The sequence below is a fragment of the Thamnophis sirtalis genome, unplaced genomic scaffold (assembly GCF_051295495.1).
Source record: "Thamnophis sirtalis isolate CommonGarterSnake01/CBP01778 unplaced genomic scaffold, rThaSir2_p1.2 scaffold_3, whole genome shotgun sequence".
Lineage (NCBI taxonomy): Eukaryota > Metazoa > Chordata > Lepidosauria > Squamata > Natricidae > Thamnophis > Thamnophis sirtalis.
This window is the reverse complement of record NW_028261383.1, coordinates 171,831,802-171,851,524: the sequence shown is the minus strand read 5'-3', so window position 1 is coordinate 171,851,524 and position 19,723 is coordinate 171,831,802. Positions and strand designations below refer to the sequence as shown.

General features: G+C 43.9%; 1 protein-coding gene across 1 annotated transcript; it reads right to left on the bottom strand.

The window, feature by feature from the left end:
• Positions 1-2,264: 2,264 nt before the first annotated feature.
• MRPL4 (mitochondrial ribosomal protein L4) lies at positions 2,265-19,295 on the bottom strand. The gene is made up of 10 exons (XM_087710952.1): positions 19,232-19,295; positions 18,916-19,051; positions 16,589-16,673; positions 14,928-15,096; positions 13,402-13,453; positions 9,207-9,324; positions 7,609-7,715; positions 6,610-6,719; positions 4,747-4,817; positions 2,265-2,500 (listed from the first exon to the last, which is right to left on the bottom strand). Exons 2-10 carry the CDS (start codon positions 18,961-18,963, stop codon positions 2,355-2,357), a joined length of 906 nt encoding a protein of 301 aa, XP_087567078.1. The 5' UTR covers positions 18,964-19,051; positions 19,232-19,295; the 3' UTR covers positions 2,265-2,354.
• Positions 19,296-19,723: the final 428 nt, after the last annotated feature.

The window sequence follows — 19,723 nt, the reverse complement described above, 5'->3', positions numbered from 1 at the left end:
TGACAATGACACATTTTTTGAAAAGAATTAAAATTAACAATAACCAATCATTTGTTTTGTTTTGTTCAGGCCAGGCCGGCTTGCTGGAAAAGCCAACTTTTTAGGGTGCGTCGGAAGGACCGGAGGTTGGGGATTATACGAAGCTCCGGGGGCAGCTCATTCCAGAGGGAAGGCGCTCCCACAGAGAAGGCTCTCCCCCTGGGGGTCACCAGTCAACACTGTCTGGCTGATGGCACCCTGAGGAGGCCAACAAATATTCATCTGTTCCCCCAGTTTAGGGAGCCAGATAAGTAGTTACTTATGAATGCAAAAATAAGAACGTCTCTAATGGAAAAAAACATCATCATCAAATTAATATAGGAACAGAAATTTAGTAATTTAGTAATTTAATAAATTTGTATGCCGCCCAATCCCGTAGGACTCCGGGTGGCTTACAAAAACAAGATAAAAGAGTTAAAAATAGAAAAAGAGAAAGTTTAAAAACAACATACCATACATTCCATCTAGGTGGGGCTGGACCTCGTTCGTGAAGTCAACAGCCCCAGGCCTGCCGGAATAGCCAGGTTTTAGTGGCTTTTCGGAAGGCCGAGAGAATGGGAAGGGTCCGGATCTCTACGGGTAGATCGTTCCACAGGGCCGGAGCATCTACAGAGAAGGCCCTTCCCCGAGGAGCCGCCAGCCGGCATTGTCCGGTCGACGGCACCCGGAGGAGGCCCAACCTGTGAGATCTTATCGGTCGTTGGGAGGTATGTGTCAGGAGGCGGTCTCTCAGATATCCAGGTCCTAAGCCATGTAGGGCTTTAAAAGTAATAACTAGCACCTTGAAGCGCTGAAGTTCAGAAATGTTGAACTGGGCAAGACTTGTCTCTCTGCATCTCTTCCTAAGTTACAATTCCAGCCATTATATTCTGCCACTTTATTCTGTAGCTGTAGCATCACTTTTTTGCTTCTCTGCCACTGACAGGTAACTTGCAGTTAATCACTTCCCTCCAAATACATCTGGGGCTTGCTAACAGTGAAGTATTGTTGGTCAGGAATGCATAACAGTATCATGAAACTTTTTTTTTCTTTACAAAGTAAAATTTAAGATATTTCACCCCCATCACTTTTTTTATTATTTCTAGGAAGCTGACGAACCAGGGAAACAAAAGAAATAAAATGGAGAACTCCTCTTGTGGGCTAAGAAATTTTCTACATTAGATGTGAAATAAGTTGGGTAGTTACTACAAGGATACTTTATCATAATTTCCACTTTGAAGACTTTAAGGTACAGTGGAGGGGAAAAAACTATTTTCCATAAAAGAACTTAAAAGTGAGCATTCCTAGCATCTACCTTCAAGGTCTATTTTGCACTGCGGGAAAACTAACATCTTGTTTTCCCCATAATTAAAAAAAACCGTAAAATCTTAGCTCTGTGAAAACCCAAGTTTACTCTTCTAATTTCTACTCAGGTGCAGTCACTAGTTGTTTCTGAAAACAAGATTCCAGATTTTTATTTTTATTTTAAACCTCTCAATAACCTTGGTCTGATTCAGCAAAATCTTTCCGCCATTTCTCTGAAATACATTATATAAACCAGGTGTACAGAGCCGAGGTGGCGCAGTGGTTAAATGCAGCACTGCAGGCTACTTCAGCTGACTGCAGTTCAAATCTCACCGGCTCAAGGTTGACTCAGCCTTCCATCCTTCTGAGGTGGGTAAAATGAGGACCCGGATTGTTGTTGGGGGCGATATGCTGACTCTATAAACCGCTTAGAGAGGGCTGAAAGCCCTATGAAGCGGTATATAAGTCAAACTGCTATTGCTATTCCATCCTTCCGAGGTGGGTAAAATGAGGACCCAGATTGTTGGGGGCGATATGCTGACTCTGTAAACCGCTTAGAGAGGGCTGAAAGCCCTATGAAGCGGTATATAAGTCTAACTGCTATTGCTAGTGCTATTATAGTCAGCCTTTTTATACCTACTGCCCACTTTTGTATCTCTGTTAGCAGTAAAATTTTCTAACCGCCCACCGGTTCCACAGTAATGGTGATTTATAAAGTAGGGAAGTAACTTTACTTTATAAAATTTATAAAGCAGTTTTACATCAAACCCCTACCGCTCACCATGAAAGCTGGAACACCCACTAGTGGGCAGTAGGGACCAGGTTGACTACCACTGATATAAACAGTGTTGCCTTCATCTAAATTAATTCCCAGAGTGATAACATTTTTAAACTGAAAGTTTTTATTTCAAGGCTGCCCATTCTCAAGGACAGATGACGACTCAGGAAGAAAGTTTAGTTTTAATGTACATATTTTAAAAAAGAACAGACACACGCTCACCCACAAAATGGGTCAGTCTTTGACAAATGAGCTAGGGGAAGTCGCTGTAGGGCAACCGGAAGGGATACAGTGGACTGTATCGTGAGTCATGCCATAGCAGTTTCTTTTCCAAGAAGGAGATGGTCTCCAAGGTGAGCACCAGGGTTTCATGCTTCAGCATGCTGTGCACATTAAGACCTAGGGGGTGAAAAAGAGTTATTTTACTTCACAGATGAAAAACAGGAAAGACGCCGTCCTCAGCCCCAAAGTCTGTGGAAGCACTCTTTGGAAACACTGTTGGGTTTGAGTTTGAGTTTTATTTCATTTGTATGCCTCCCTTTTCCCTAAGGGGACTCAGGGCGGCTCACAACTCAAAGAAGGGAAAGGGGGATACAGACAGTTTAACACAACACAAAACAATACATAGTTAAAAAGCGCAACAATCATACCATTCGAGATAGGGGCAGCGAATCTTTAGCCCCAGGCCTGTCGGAACAGCCAGGTTTTAAGAGCTATGCGGAAAGCCTGGAGGATGGTGAGGGTACGAATCTCCACGGGGAGCTCGTTCCAGAGGGTCGGAGCAGCCACAGAGAAGGCTCTCCTCCGGGTAGTCGCCAGTCGACACTGGCCGGCGGATGGAATTCGGAGGAGGCCTAGTCTGTGGGATCTAATTGGTCTAGTGGAGGTAATTGGCAGCAGGCGGTCTCTCAAGTTGGCATTGGAAGATGCCAATTACAGAATAGTTTTTAACTGTTTCGATTAAAATACCGTAGTTATATAAAGCTTTTATGTTTTATGCCTTGTTCACTACCCAGAATTGAGGGAAATGGCTGGTTTCTAAATGAGGGAGGGAGTACTGCAGACCTCAAGCAAAACATAAGGACGAGCAAATGGTTACATATGCCCAGTGGTGGGATTCAAATAATTTACCAACCAGTTCTCTGCCCTAATGACGAGCTGGGTAGGCGGGGCTCTGTGGTCATGTGGTCATGTGGGCGTGGCCAAGTCAATGTCACTCAGGTCGATGGGCACTTCGCCTTAGTTGTTACAATAGAGAGCCGAGGTGGCGCAGTGGTTAGGGTGCAGTACTGCAACCACTTCAGCTGACTGTTATCTGCAGTTCGGCGGTTCAAATCTCACCGGCTCAAGGTTGACTCAGCCTTCCATCCTTCTGAGGTGGGTGAAACGAGGACCCAGACTGTGGGGGCGATATGCTGACTCTGTTAACCGCTTAGGGAGGGCTGAAAGCTGTATGAAGCGGTATATAAGTCTAACTGCTATTGCTATTGCTACAATGGTAATAAGGGTTAACCGGAGAGGCAGTTTCTGTAAGCAGGGCAATAACGATGAGGCTAGAAACAACAACAGAATGTTTCTTTCTTGCCTTCCTTACAGGATTAGCCCTGTAAAGTGGGAAAAAACAAAAGATTTCTTCCAACAACCGGTTCTCCAAACTGCTTAGAAAGTTAACAACCGGTTCTCCCGAATAGGTGCGAACCGGCTGAATCCCACCACTGCATATGCCTGTTCTTAGCGCACTACAAACACAGGCAGCAAGAATGTTTTATGTTCATTCTTCCTGTATCCTGACAAGCCTGATTGCGAGAACTGCTTTTACGATATTGGCGGCTGAAAGGAACAAACCCAGGTTCAAGCACCTTGTTAAGGTGTCGCTTGGCCTGTTGTTGCTGGCTTAAAACAACAAAAAAGGACTAAAAGGCAGAGAGGACACAAGGCAGTAGCATTTGCTGCAGATATAACCTGTCCTGGATAATGCAATATAGGTAATAGCACTTCGTAGGCGAGGTGACTGAAAGTTTCTTATGGCCTTTTATTGGGGGGGGGGGAAATTCTTAACAAATTTGGTGCTCTCTTGCCAAATATCAGGGTGTCAGTCATATACCGAAAGATGTTCTTTCTGGCAGCATCTCCAAGATTTGCAGTTAATATTTTCAGGCTGTAGGTGTAAATACCATCAGTTTGCAAAACGTTAGACTGACTGGTCTGTAATTATGGATCTCTCTGGATCTCTTTTGTTAAAATAAAAAATAAAAAAAAATGATGCTGCATTGCCTACCTTCCAGTCCTTTGCTAGGAAGATTTATTTTAGTGAAGAATCAAGCCTTTTTCCCAGGAGAGGCCAGCTGCCCTGTTATATTTTTTTTAATATAAGGTTTTATGTAAGGTGGGATGTATATTAGCAATTCCTTTTATTGTTTGCTAAAACTATAGCGAAGTAACAGATAACACAGCCCTAAACAATAAAAGAAGCAGCAGATCATCCCCAAAAGCTGAAAAGGATAAAAGGGTTTTTAACATCGTAGGAATTACTCTGATAGCTAGAGATTGAGAAGGGAACGGCAGAGGCTGATGACTGGTTATATAGTTTGAGAGGCAAAGACTCTCATCTGTTGAAGCATCCTACCCATCCAATCTCTACTCACCTATTGCTGGCACCACTGTGAACGTTTTAAGATCGCTTGTTGCAGACTGGATGTTTTCAGGTATTTCATCTCTGAAAGCCAAGAAATCAGGTATGTTATACAAATCCAGATCTAGGATCTCCTAAATACGAACTGCTAGCCAATGCCCTCCATTTGCGGGGTAGAACCCCTTCTGACTGCTGCTCTCAATGCCTCAGGTCTCTCTCATCTTTTGAGCAGTGGGTCAAAAATGAATGGTACATTTCTTTAGTAATGAAACTCAGGCTTCCTTAAGAATGACATAGAGCCCGGATGCCGTGACAAGACGACATGCGATCTCAAAGCTCTGAGATCGCACTCGATACTTTTATTGCTGGGGGGTTCTAACGGACCTAAATCATCCCGAAGAGGTGGTGAACAGGAAGATTACATCTTGCTGATCTCGGGGATATCGCAAAATCTCAGAGGGAAGCAGGTTTAAAGTCTTCATCTGGCAGTAAAAATTCCAGTCTTTTAAGGCTGACAAAGTCAGGGCAATTTGAAGGAGAAAGTTTTTTCAGCTGGTAAGAAAATTTTATTGTTTAAAGAAATGAAATTGGGTATCCCAAATCATTTCTATTCCCTGCTCTTCCACAATGAAGAAATGATTTAATAGCAGTCATGAGAATGTTGTACCTTATATAACATGAATGCTAGCAATGTACAAACTTTTTACTGTGGAAAAAAATACATTCATCTGCCAGAAAAGCCCAATGTTTTATAACACTTTCTAATACAATTTTAAAGACACGGTTTCAGGAACAGGCATATTGGGTCTTACAAGTAGTCCTTGGGTTACGAGAGCAATTGGGATCGTCATTAAACAATACAGTTGTAGAGCAGGATGTCACATGATGGCATCACTTAGTGAGAGCAATCCCAGCAGCTGGTGGGTGAGAGCCATGGGCAGGTGGGCACTGTGCAGCATGGGGTGGATACCACAAGTTGGCGCTGTAAGCACAAGTGATTGCTGCAGGTGGGTGTTATGTAGCGTGAGTGGGCAGGTTGCACATGTGCCAGAGTGCAGGGAGATGGGCAAAAAGGCAGCAGGAGCAGGAGTGATTTCCAGGGGCAACGTTACAACCTCTTGGCCAGTTTCCCCATTGACTGTGCTGGAGGGAAGTCAGCAGGGAAAGGGATCAGAAATGGTCGTCACATGGCCACAGGATGCTGCAACTGTCGACAGCGAGGGGCCCTATGAGTCGGCTTTGGAGGATGTGGAAGACTCTGGACAGGGTTCCGACTCCAAGCAGGGCGCAGAGAGGCTGGTTGGCCACCAGGAGGCACCTGAGCCTTGGACCAGTGGGGAGGAGACAAGGGAGTGTGACCCGGACGTCAGCAGTGAGTTGTTCCTGGATGCCCGGCACCGAAGAGCTAATAGGCGTCAGGAACAGTTACGCAGTTACAGGAGGTAATTGCACTCAGCTGGTGGTCATTAGGCTCCTCTCCAGACTATAAAAGGGATGCTTGTGCACACGTCCCTTTTGCAGAAGTCAACACATGAACTAATGTTGGAAAACAGCATTGTGAGTTTGGCAGATTGGATTACTGCCAAGACTTATCTGTGCCAGTTTGCTGCCAAGGACCTGTCTGTTAATAAATTCCGTAAAGTATCTTTGACTCAGAGTGTGTTGGTGTGGGACGAGGGGGGGGGGGGTCACAACACTAACCTATGGCTGCCCTGGGATGTATTTTGAAAACAGATTTACAGGGGGGAAAATTCCATGGCTGAAGAGACCAGCGTGGCATGTATGTGAGTGTGTGTGTGTGTGTGTGTGTGTGTGTGTGCACACCCCCGCACACACATGCTTCATCCTTTTTACTTCACAACCAAAATCAACTCACACATCTACGAACAACACCGATCTTCCCCAATGCCTGTAGCGAGCCAGGTCTGCCAAATACTGAGGATCGAAGGTTGGCATCTCTAGAGAGTCCACAATATGGAGATCACCCTGTAAATTGGGGGGGGGGGGGGGAAATAAGGACCTCTATATAATCCTAATCCAGAGGCAAATGGACTACTCCACCAAAAACCCTGTTTCTGGAACCATTTCGAAGTGAAAGAGGCTTTATAATATGGAGGCTTTAACACCCACGCCCACTAAAAGCCTCCATATCCCCCAAGTCAATCAATCAGTTCAACCAAAATATGGCAACATACTCCTGAAGCTTAAACAAAGCTTTCTCTAAAACCCCTTGCTCTCCTTGTTAACCCAGATTTCTGTGCAAATAGCAATAGCAATAACAATAGCAGTTAGACTTATATACCGCTTCATAGGGCTTTCAGCCCTCTCTAAGCGGTTTACAGAGTCAGCATGTTGCCCCCAACAACAATCCAGGTCCTCATTTCACCCACCTTGGAAGGATGGAAGGCTGAGTCAACCCTGAGCCGGTGAGATTTGAACAGCCGAACTGCAGAACGGCAGTCAGCTGAAGTAGCCTGCAGTGCTGCATTTAACCACTGCGCCACTTCAGCAAAATATTTGAAATATCTGAAACTCCAAACCTACATCAACTTAAATGCAGAAAGCTTAGAAAATAATTCAGCAAAAAAAAATGCTCAAAACCAAGTATGGTCTCTATCATTCATTAATAGAGCTCATCATTCCTCTAGCTTCTGTCCCCACCTGGCATAGCAGCTGCTTTAAAAGTTTTTTAATGCCTGTTTTATTTAATCACAGTGGGCTCAGGAGAGCCCAAAATATTTCTGGATTGTACAGACAGCTGCTCAAGGGAGCATCCATTGGAAAACTAGCTAGGAACCAACCCAACAAGAACCATAGAGTCTCATAAGCAGGCCAGGACAGAACAGGCCTTCCCATTGCAAGATGGCTCTCGTACCTGCATCTGCTTGCTCGTCAGCGCCACCTTGAGGCCGAGGACCCGCTCTTTCATGGGAAGCATATAGTAATAGCTGGTGGGGCCACGGGGGCCAAAAGCCTTACCGCCTAGAATGAAACAAAGGAAGGGTCATAGAGATCAAAGACCTGCCTGCCAGAGCGCCATTCTTGCACAACCGGGCTGGATGTGAGCAGCAGAACCAAGCGGGCAGGGTGAAGTTGCGGTTCAAGAACTGGGCTCAAAACTGGAGAAACCCTGGCCACAAGGCCACACTCAGCCACTGAAGCTCACTGGGTATTTGGGGCCCAGTCATGTTCTCTCTAGCCACGAACTCCACCAGGACGTTACGAGAGATGAGCACGGCTATATAAAGTTGCTTCCAGGGTACGCTCCATACAAAGGTGGTTCTCATTTAACGGCCAAAAGTTTGAGCTGGAAGGTTCTGAGAAAGTAATACATGGTATTGATGGCCACTGCGGTGTCCCCTGTAGTCATATGATTCGGTTCCACCACAAAACCGCGGTAGACTAAAGTGCGCTCGACGAAAGCGCGTACGTGACGTCATCACAGCGCGACGAAAACAGCACGCTGTGAGCGGTAAACTTAAAATTAATGCGTAAATCTAAACCTAACCCCCCCAAAACTAACCCTAAACCTAACCCTAAGCCTAACCCTTAACCTAACCCTAAACCTAACCCTAACGCTTAACGTAACCCTAACCCTAACCCTAACCCTTATGTGAATCGGCTTGCTTTAAAAGCGCTTTTTAAAGTGCCCTTTTTTCTTTCTTGTCGCGCTGCTGATGACGTCACGTACGCGCTTTAATCGGGCGCGCTTTAGTGGACCGCGGTTTTGACGTGCCACGATATGATCCAGGCACCTGGAATCACAACTACCACACATCACTCTATCCCTTGGTCCATTCGCAGCCTTCTTTGTTGACTTCCTACACGCAAAGTCAGCGGGGAAGCTTGCAGAAGGACACAAATGGCAGCTTGTGACAGTGTACTTAACAATGTTGCAGGATTCGCTTAATGACGGCAAGTGGAAGTGCTAGAATTCCTGTCGTTAAGCGCCACAGTCATGTGACACCAGGCTTTTTACGACATCAGTTAGTAAAACAGAAATTCCAATCCCAATTGCCTTTGTTAAGTGAGGACTCTGCACTGCCTTGAGGTCCGGAGGCAGAAAAAAATGAGAGAACTTTAACAAACAGACAAATTCATGGCGGCTTTTACCATGGGCTGAGAGAAAAAATAATAATCAGAGAGGGGTTTCACTTTCCGATCAAAAACCACGAAACAAATTTCAGGTTTATGTCTTTCCAATTCTTTAAAAAATATATTTAATGAAACACAGGCTTCCGGAGGGGCCTATTTGCAAAAGAAAGAAGAAAAATCTCATTCCTGTCTGCAGGAAGGCTGTGAAATCAAAAGAAAACTTGCAGAAAAGGCCAGGCAAGAAGCAACGTTTACCCTAAAATAATATATCTTACAAAGCTATCAGTTTTGTGTGTCCTCTGCTGTGGTCTAATACCCACCCACTTTATTACAAGAAATGGGAACAGCTGAGCACCAGAGACAGAACTTTTCACTCACCTCCGTGCCATAAAGGGGATCGGATGCTGCCATGCCGTGCCCTGCCCGTGCCCTTCTGCCTCCAGGGTTTCCTACCACCACCGCGCATCTCAGCACGTGTCTTGGCGACGGCATAACTCTGGAAACAAAAAGGAAGATCTGAGACTAAAAGCTGGAGCAGGATGTTTCGGAAAGGAAGCTCACCAGAACGTTCCATGAAGTTTCTGTTTTCTCATTTCTTTTTACACGTTAGCTCAAGTTTTTACCTCTTTCCCATGGATAGCAATAGCAATAGCAATAGTTAGACTTATATCCCGCTTCATAGGGCTTTCAGCCCTCTCTAAGCGGTTTACAGAGTCAGCACATCGCCCCCACAGTCTGGGTCCTCATTTCACCCACCTCGGAAGGATGGAAGGCTGAGTCAACCTTGAGCCGGTGAGATTTGAACAGCCGAACTGCAGATAACAGTCAGCTGAAGTGGCCTGCAGTACTGCACCCTAACCACTGCGCCACCTCAGATCCAGGGACAATTAAGAGAACAGACTGCCTGACAGGAATTCACGGATTAAATCAAATCTGAACCAGGGACTCCCATAGCACCTTCTTCAGATAACTTCTTTTTCTTTTATTCCCAAGCAATGTTCCCTCTAATTTTTTTTCAGTGTGGGCGGAAAAGTATAGTGTTTGAGCAGCACATTTTCATGCCTGAGCACCTGAATTTTTTTCACAGATGTCACCCAAGACCATTCTAGTTTAAACTTCCAGCTGCACTTTTTCTTCGTAACAACATTTACTCCAGCTTTACGTTTTGACATCAGCACTGACTGATGATGTACCTATAGGGTTAGGGTTTATCAATTATTACAATTATCTTTTCAAATTCATTTTGGATTAAATAAAAAAGAGCTTTGAAATGAATATATAAATGGCACTTAATACCACTAATATTAAAATAGTAAATGTTTGATATACTTCATTTTAATGAATTTCACTTGATATACTTCATTTTAATGAGTTAACATTCAATTGCAAAAGTTGTCTATACACTGTATGCTTCTGTGAATATATTATATGCAATTTGCTATTTTAAATGAGTAAAATTATTAAAATCACCATAATTAAAGTCTCATTCACATCTAAGAGTTTTCTTCCATCGTTAATTTGTAAACTCAAGGATTTATTGCCTGCATGTTCAACAATGCTTGTTGATTGTTTAAAAATTTGTGGGAATTTGCTCCTTTCTGTACAGAGGGTTTCAGTAACCTACTACTACTGCAAAACTAATTTCTAAACTGCATACTACTTGCAAATATAAATAGATTGCTAAAATGGCTCTACCATAACCAAATAAGAGAAAACAACAACTTCCTTTTGTTTATAAAGTAGTGATTTTAGTTTGCTCTATGGAAGTCACTATTTTAAACTGACAGATAGGAAGTTTAATTAGATTAAAAGCAAAAATATTCTCAATGACTTTGAAAATCCCAATGAGTTATCAAATATAGGTACTCCTTCGTTACAACGTGGGACTGGAATTTTTATTACTCAGCAATGTGGTCACAAAGCTGATGTGTGTCATGACTCATGTGACCGGGCTCTCTCGCCTCTTTCCAACTCCGAGGGCATCAATCATGTTAGCCAAGGGATCTGCAAAGCTGGCTCTTTTAAGACTGGTGGACTTCAACTTCCAGAATTTTGAGAGTTGAAGTCCACCAGTCTTAAAACAGCCAACTTTGCAGATCCCTGTGTTAGCCCAAAGCCTGGCGCTGGGCTTTGCTCCCCCATTGGTGGAGCCCCGAGAAGCGAGGAGGGAGAAAAAGAGCTCAAAAGAGCTACATTGTTGCTAAATGTAACCGGGGAGAGCCAGCCCAGGCAATAGCAAATTAGCCGATCTCGCAGCAGGTCTGAAAGGGGGGGGGGGAGCAAAACTCCAGGCAGGGCTCTCTGACTGTTCTAATTCCCCGTGAAAACTGTTGTTGCCTCTGAAGCATTTTCTCCAGTGTTTTAAATCTTTAAGATCCCTTTCCCGTTTTTCTTTTCAACTTACACTGATTAGAGAATCCTGAAGTCGGGCGGCAATGTACTGCAGTAGAAAAGGTTTAGCTGGAGGAGGTTTTGATTGCGATCGCTCTGTAGTTCGTGTCCAGATACCTGTCCCACGTGCCTCTGCGCGGCAATTAGAAACTACTGCGCGGGGTATTGCAGCCATGTGCGCGGCCGCGCAGGCGCGCACCTTAGAGGGAACAGTGTTCCCAAGTATTAGGAAATGTTTACAACTGGGGCAGAATCATCAACCTGACACACAACTCCTGTATCTATACAGAGGAGGCTGACTCTGCCAGGAGTTCGATACTAACTGGCTCAAGGTTGACTCAGCCTTCCATCCTTCTGAGGTGGGTAAAATGTGGACCCAGATTGTTGGGGACAATATGCTCGACTCCGTAAACCGCTTAGGGAAGGCTATAAAAGCACCATGAAGCAGTATATGAGCACTATTGCTATAAAAAGGACCTGCAATCATTATTACTGTAGTTGTCCCTTTTAGTATTTTGTGCTGCACAATTAAGGTATACACAGTTTTATAGAATAATAACCCTCAGGGATGTACAATCTTAACTTTTGGTGGTAGTAATATAGTATCCAACCTCCTGCCAAAATCAATCAACGATAATGGGATTTCACAAGGTGGAAATCAGTGGTGGGATTCAGCCAGTTCGCACCTATTCGGGAGAACCGGTTGTTAACTTTCTAAGCAGTTCGGTGAACCGCTTGTTGGAAGAAATCTCCTTTTGTTTTTTTCCACTTTCCAGGGCTAATCCTGTAAGGAAGGCAGGAAGGAAACATTCTGGTGTTGTTTCTAGACTCATCTTTATTGCCCTGCTTACAGAAACTGCCTCTCCGGTTAACCCTTATTACATTGCAACAGCTAAGGCCAAGCACCCATCAACGTGAATGACGTTGAGTTGGCCACGCCCACCCAGTCACATGACCACCGAGCCCCACCTACCCAGATGGTCATTAGGGCAGAGAACCGGTTGTTAAATTATTTGAATCCCACCACTGGTGGAAATGTAGACAAGTCTAAATTGTATTCTACAAGACCTGCCAACCTAAGTATTAAGGGCCATTTATGATTTGAAGAAGAAATAATCATTTTCTTTGTTTCCATTTTCTAAGGTGTTAGAATTTTGCTCCAAATGGGAAAGCTGGCAGGAAGTTACAACTTGCACCCACAAGTCACTCCTGTTCCTGCTACTTTTTCAACCATTCATCGGCACTCTGGCACATGAGGCACTAGCCTGTATCCTCACCTTAAGGTACAGAAAATGTGATCCTTATAGCGGCAAAACAAGCCAGAGCTATTGACAGGGACAAGTCAACTGTGCTTGTAGTGCTCTTAACTGTAATTTATTAAGAATGGTGAGAGCCAAGGTCCATTTGTGCTTTTTTTTGGAGTAGGAGAAATATAAGGCTACTTAAATGTTGTGGCACAGCAGGAGCCATTGGAGCTGCCACCAGACTCCGACAGCGAGGGGCCCTATGAGTCAGCTCTGGAGAATGTGGAGGACCCTGGACAGGGTTCCGACTCCGAGCAGGGCGCAGAGAGGCTGGTTGGCCACCAGGAGGCGCCTGAGCCTTGGACCAGTGCGGAGGAGACAAGGGAGTGGGATCGTGATGTCATGCATTGGAGCAGTGGGGAGGAGACAAGGGAGTTGGTCCTGGATGCCCGACAGCGGAGAGCTAATAGGCGTAAGGAACAGTTACGCAGTTACAGGAGATAATTGCACTCAGCCGGTGGTAATCAGGCTCCTCTCAAGACTATAAAAGGAATGATTGTGCACACGCCCTTTTGCAAGAGTCAACGTATTCAAAGTTGGAGAACTTTTGAGGCTAGCTTGGCATGGTGGATTGCTGCCAAGGTTAGTCTGTGCTGGATTGCTGCCAAGGCTTGGACTGCACTGGCTTGCTGCCAAGGTCCTGTCTGTGTATCAATAAATCTTTGCAATATCTTTGTCTTGGTGTGCTTTGGTGTAGGACGAGGGGGGTCAGAACACTTAAATATCCAGCTTTACCCTGCAAGACTGTTTGGGAATAGCAGTACTTTTCATGCAGAGGTGCCCCACTAAGCCTATTGCACACATCTCTCTGGACAGGTAACCTCAAGTACAATTTGATTATCCAAGGCATCTGTTGCAATCTATATTCAAATACTCACAATTATTTTGAAATTCTTCTGCCAGATGGCCACTGAATGTAGGATATCAAGGCTGAGAAGGAAAAACACAAGAGACACGCTTCAGACAGATGCAATAGCTTGCAAAATATATCAGAAGCAAATAATGTTAAAGTGCACCCAAACAACAGAAATTGAAATTGAAATTTAATAAATTTGTATGCTGCCCAATCCCATAGGACTCTGGGCGGCTTACAGAGACAAGATAAAAAAAATTAAAAATCATGAATAAAAAGATACAGTTTTTAAAAATAACACACCCTCCATTCTGTCTAGATGGGGCTGGACATTGTTCAGCAGCCCCAGGCCTGCCGAAACAGCCAGGTTTTAGTGGCTTTTCGGAAGGCCGAGAGAGTGGAAAGGGTCCGGATCTCTACGGGTAGATCGTTCCACAGAGCCGGAGCAGCTACAGAGAAGGCCCTCCCCCGAGGGGCCGCCAGCCGGCATTGTCCGGCCGACGGTACCCAGAGGAGGCCCAACCTGTGAGATCTTATTGGTCGTTGGGAGGTATGTGGCAGGAGGCGGTCTCTCAGATAGCCAGGTCCTAAGCCATGTAGGGCTTTAAAAGTAACGACTAGCACCTTGAAGCGCGATCAGAGACCAATAGGGAGCCAGTGCAGCTCGCGGAGGATGGGTGTAACATGGGTGTATCTAGGTACACCCGATATCGCTCGCGCGGCTGCATTCTGGACCAACTGTAGTCTCCGAACACTCTTCAGGGGCAGCCCCATGTAGAAAGTGGCACAGGCAAACCAGTTCAGAATTAATGCCCTAGAATTTCTCAGTTGCTCATAGCTCTAATAGCTGAGATCTATGCCTATCAGATTTTCACTGTCATGCAACTCTGACTTCATATGAATTGTATGGTCCAGGGCAACAGATCCATGGACATCGTCAAGTGGGCCAGATGCTGTCCTTGGAGGTGATTCCTAATGTATTAACTTTCAACTTTCAACTTTAATAAGATTTGTAGGCCGCCCAATCCCTTGGGACTCTGGGCGGCTCACAAAAAAAGTAAAAACATATAAATATTTTAAAAATACAATTATTAAAATTAATATATCATCCATTCAATCACGTGGGGCTGGATATTAATCAACAGCCCCAGGCCTGCTGGAACAGCCAGGTCTTGGTTCCTTTACGGAAGGCCGGGAGAGTGGTGAGGGTCCGGATGTCTGCGGGTAGCTCGTTCCACAAGGCCGGTGCAGCTACAGAGAAGGCCCTCCCTCGGGGAGCCGCCAGCTGGCATTGTCCGGTCGACGGCACCCGGAGGCCCAACCTGTGCAATCTTATTGGTCGTTGGGAGGTGAATGGCAGGAGGCGGTCTCTCAGGTAGCCAGGTCCAATACCATGTAGGGCTTTAAAAGTAAAGTCTACCAAGCAGCTCTTGCTTGGTAGACTTTATTAAATTGTATTTTTGCCTCATCCCTTCTGTCATAACTCAGCAATATCTGCAATGGTGAGGCTTTATGGGAGTGTATGGAAATGAATAACACAACAGCCTTTACCGAGGCATCACTGCAAATACATCTGGATGCAGGTCAGCCAAGCCCAGGTGCCTAGCATCGTAATGTTGCAATGATTCGATCCAGGCTTGGACCGGCTTAAGGTGTTTGGGGACGGGGAGACTGCATTTCCGTAGAATTGGGTTACTGGAGACTACTTCAGGAGCGGTTTCTAAGAAAGAAGAAGGGAAAAAGACACAGCATACAATCATTTCAGAGGATCCTTTAGATGGGACGAAAGAGTTATAGATCATACCTAACTCATACAGGTAGTCCTCGGGTTACAGCTGTAATTGAGCCTGGCAATTATGCTTATAAGTCGTGATGGTCCTAATGTGCGTCACCATGTGACCAGGCCCAATTTTATGAACTTTTTTGAGATGCCGGTTAAGTAAATCCATTATTCACTATGGGACAGTTTTTTTTCCAGAAACCAGAAGTAAATGCCAGGGTTTTATTGTTGTTGTTGTTGTTTTGGGGGGGGGGGGGTCACAAATTGCTGTCACATGACCGCAGGGCTGCAAATGGTCATGAATGCAGTCACATGACCATGGAGAGGAGTCATAACTTCTGAATTGGGTTGCAAGTAGTTTTTGGGCAGTCTGCCATAAATCAAGGATTACCTGTATTACATCTTGAATAATAGCAATAGCAATAGCAGTTAGACTTATATACCGCTTCATAGGGCTTTCAGCCCTCTCTAAGCGGTTTACAGAGTCAGCATATCACCCCCCACAGTCTGGGTCCTCATTTCACCCACCTCGGAAGGATGGAAGGCTGAGTCAACCTTGAGCCGGTGAGATTAGAACTGCTTAACTGCAGATAACAGTCAGCTGAAGTGGCCTGCAGTACTGCACCCTAACAACTGCGCCATCTCGGCTCTTGTGTATGTATCTACATACACACAGCTAAAGTCAAGAAAAAAAACCCAAAATATTCCTTATCCAGTTTATAAATACTTGCTTTCTTTGCTACCTAGGGGAAATGCTGCTGCCTCATCATGGGTGGCTTCTTTAAAAACAGCAACAGAATATTTTCCCCCCCAAAATGCAATAGAGATTTCAGAGAAAAACTGGGAAAAAAATGTTTAAAGGAAAGAAGGGCTGCTACCAATATGCTTCACAGATAACGAAACTGAAACACTTATTTCCCATTTCTAAATGCTTGCATCAAATGCGTAGGATGAGTTTCCTTTTTTTAAGTTACAAAAAGTAGTCTCTTGCATTTGTTAAACAGCTTTTTTTTTCATCTGAAGAGCTGACCATAGGAATTCTCACAACATTACTTCAAAAGATTTGCAATCAAACGATTCCAAAACAATTCTAAACCATGTTTTTGCAAAATAATATTGGAAGAGGACAAAAAAAACCTATTCCCTACTGCACATCACAGCTTGGAGGAGGTACCAGTATTTGATACATTAAATTAACTTGTACCAGTAGAATAGCAGTTATGCTGTTGGCCCAAAGCTGGGGAAACTTGGCTTCTAATCTAATTTCATTCTGCCGTAGAATTCAGTTAGCTACCCAGATCTAGCCAGTAAACTCTCAGGCTAACCTAGTTCATAGAATTACTGCTATAACTTCTTGTGGTAATGGAGAAGAAATTACAAATATAAATTTACATACATAGAAGTAAACCATGCTCTCATGAAATAAACTTACTTTGCAATGAAGATTCATCCACCACAGCAGCTGGAGCATCTACGTTGCCAACCAAACTTTGTTCTTTTGACAATGTAAAAATAAGCTTGGGATAGAAAATGAAACAAAGATGATCTCCAATGCCAAGATTGTGTTCAAAAAAGAATGCTATAAATCATATTAAAGCATGAGAAAGTGGAGGGATGATTGATAAATAGCCAGGCTCATAGCTAATTCTCTTTTTTCCCAGTTTGCTAAAATAGGAATAAGCTAGAATTCAATTTCACATTAGCAGCTGTTTTTTGGTTACTGCAAACTGGAAATTGTGGTTTGAAGCAAACAGTAGTTAAATAATCCAGGATTGTTGTTCAATTGTTCAACAAGTGAAAAATGCCTCCAGATATTTTGGACTATAACTGACAAAATGTCCAACTATTGGTATTTTGGCAGGCCAGGCCATGGGGAACTATAGTTCCAAGTTAAAAATCTAAAGAGTACTCTGACCTGTGGTTCATTGGATAAATGTGATATGGATGGATTTTCATTAGGCTGCTTAGTTAGTATCACTATTATTTATACCTGGAACATCCTTTCTTGTACCCAACCTTTTATTCGTTGCAAAGGCAAATAAAATATCTGTGATAAAAATGCAGCACGGAGCTCAAATTCTGTGCATCCTTATTTAACCCACTACTGAGTTGATGTAGAGACATTAAAAGAAGTGTCTTTTTATATCAATTCCATTGGCTTTGCTATCATGTTTCTTATCACATTCCCTGTGCTACAGAATATAAGCAGCTCACTGAAGCAGGAATAGGCTTTCTGATTATGATCCCCAACGTTTTTCTATGTAGCTTTGTACAATTCATTGGATATAAAAGTCAACCATACTTGCTAATTCGTTGAACTACCTACTGCAAACCAAAATTACTCTACAGAGCTGTCCAAATACAGCCAGTGTGATTAACTATGGCTCTACATTTCGTGGAAATGCTGCAACTAGGGTTAACTCAGTAAACCAGTGCTGTTATTAATAAGTAATGAACACCCAACATGAGCACAATGCAAGACGGTATCATTTTCCCACAAAGCCTGCAAATGCATTTGCAAACTTTCTGCAATGTAGCACTGTTCAGATGCATTGGACATGTCCCACCATCCCAAGTTGCACCTATTTCAAGAGTGATACCTTAAAGAGAGGTCATGTTCATGCAACTTGCTAAAACATGAATATTCTTAATCTAGATTACCTGAATTAAACATAATTAACTGGGATTATGCATAGCCCCAAAGGAAAACAAGCTTTGATTTTAGTGTGTTCTGTGAACTCAAACTGATCTTATCTATTAAGAGAGTTTACTCTTATTAACAGATAATTCTTAAAGGAGATCTAGTGTGATGTAAAAAATAGATGTTTATCAAGAAGTCACAAGCATGAATCTCTTCAGATACTATATTCATGTTGTAATCTTAGATAGGTCATTATCTCAATTTAATTGTCTCCCGGGGATGTTAAGAGGATGGTTTATAAAAAGAACCATGGGAAGAAATTATTTTAAACTAATAAGAAAGATAGAAAACGAAACAAACAGCTGCTAAATAAATAAAAGGAAAAGAAAAGAAACTTTGTGACCGAAGATTAGTTCTTATGCAATAGGAGAGTATGTAATGGATTTCCTATGCATAGTTTCCTATCAAATCTGGGATCGCCCAGGGCAGCCAAGAGGGAATATTCTCTTCTGTTCTCAGAAGATGTAAACATAATGGCTGTACTCATACAACATAAATAGCCATGGAAAACACAAATGAGTCACTTTGGTGTAGTGATTAAGGCATCAGGTTAGACACCTGGACATCACCTTAAGCACAAAGGCAACTGGGTGACCTTGGACCAGTCACTTTCTTTCAGATCTAGGAAAGAGGGAATGGCAATGAAAAGCCTTGCCAAGAAAACTGAGAATTGGACATGATTGAATGGAAGAGGGGGGAAACCACAACGATTTAATCCATTAACCTATGCCAGTGGTTCCCAAACTTGGCAACTTTAAGTCTTGTGGACTTCAACTCCCAGAATTCTCCAGCCAGCTGCTGGAGTTGAAGTCCACAAGTCTTAAAGTTGCCAAGTTTGGGAACCACTGACCTATGCTAAGTATGAAGACTTGTGGACTTCAACTCCCAGAATCCTCCAGCCAGCTCTGCTCTGCGGGAGAATTCTGGGAGTTGAAGTCCACAAGTCTTACAGTTGCCAAGTTTGAGGACCTCTGTAATTAGGCCCTTAACGGGACCTCGTAACAAATTCTTCCCGGCCACCCAAGTAGCCTCCTGCCCAGCTTCACAATCTCTCTTACCCTCGAAGCAGCTCTCCGGCTAGACAATGGAGCCAACAGGCGGATCATCGCGGCGAACCCCTTTCGCCTCGGAATAAGCAAGGGGCCTGCACGCCAGGGGGCATGCCGCTTCCGGCTCGGAGTGATGACGTCGCCCCTAAACAAAGCGTCAGAGCAGAAACGTTAAAAAGTGCAGGAGGGTAGGAGGAGGTCTTGGGGGCATTCTTGATTTTTTTTAAAAAGGATTCCGGAGAATGTATCAAACACTGTAAAGGGGACGAAACTCCCTTCCAAGTCACCTAGATAAAAATAGTGATAAATCTATTGACAGATGTACCTATATGCACGCCATTCTGTCGTCAACGGAAGTGATCTCTTTTAACCGGAAGTTGACTCTGCCCCACCATGGCCTCTCTCTATCATCCCCATCAGCCACACGCGTTTTGAGGCGGCTAGTGGCGGGAGCTAAACCTCTAGGGGGCGTGAACCAGACAAGGCGGAAGTCGGAAAGGAGAGAGAGGGTTGGGCAAAGCCAAACTGACTTGTAAAATTGCGTAGGATTCTGGGAGTTGAAGTTCTCACACAGCTTAAAGCCGCCAAGGCTGCAGGAGTCCCACATTCAAATCCGCACTTAACTCACCAAGTTCATTACGTAGCCTTGGAATGATGTCACTCATTTTGTTTTTAATCCACTTCACAGGATTGTTGCAAAAAAACATTTAAAGCTTAACAGACAATTATATTTTGTTCCTGGTGGAGGGGAAATAATAAAAGAATGGATATAGAATACAGGAACAAAGGAACAGAAGGATAGAATGGAAAGAATGAA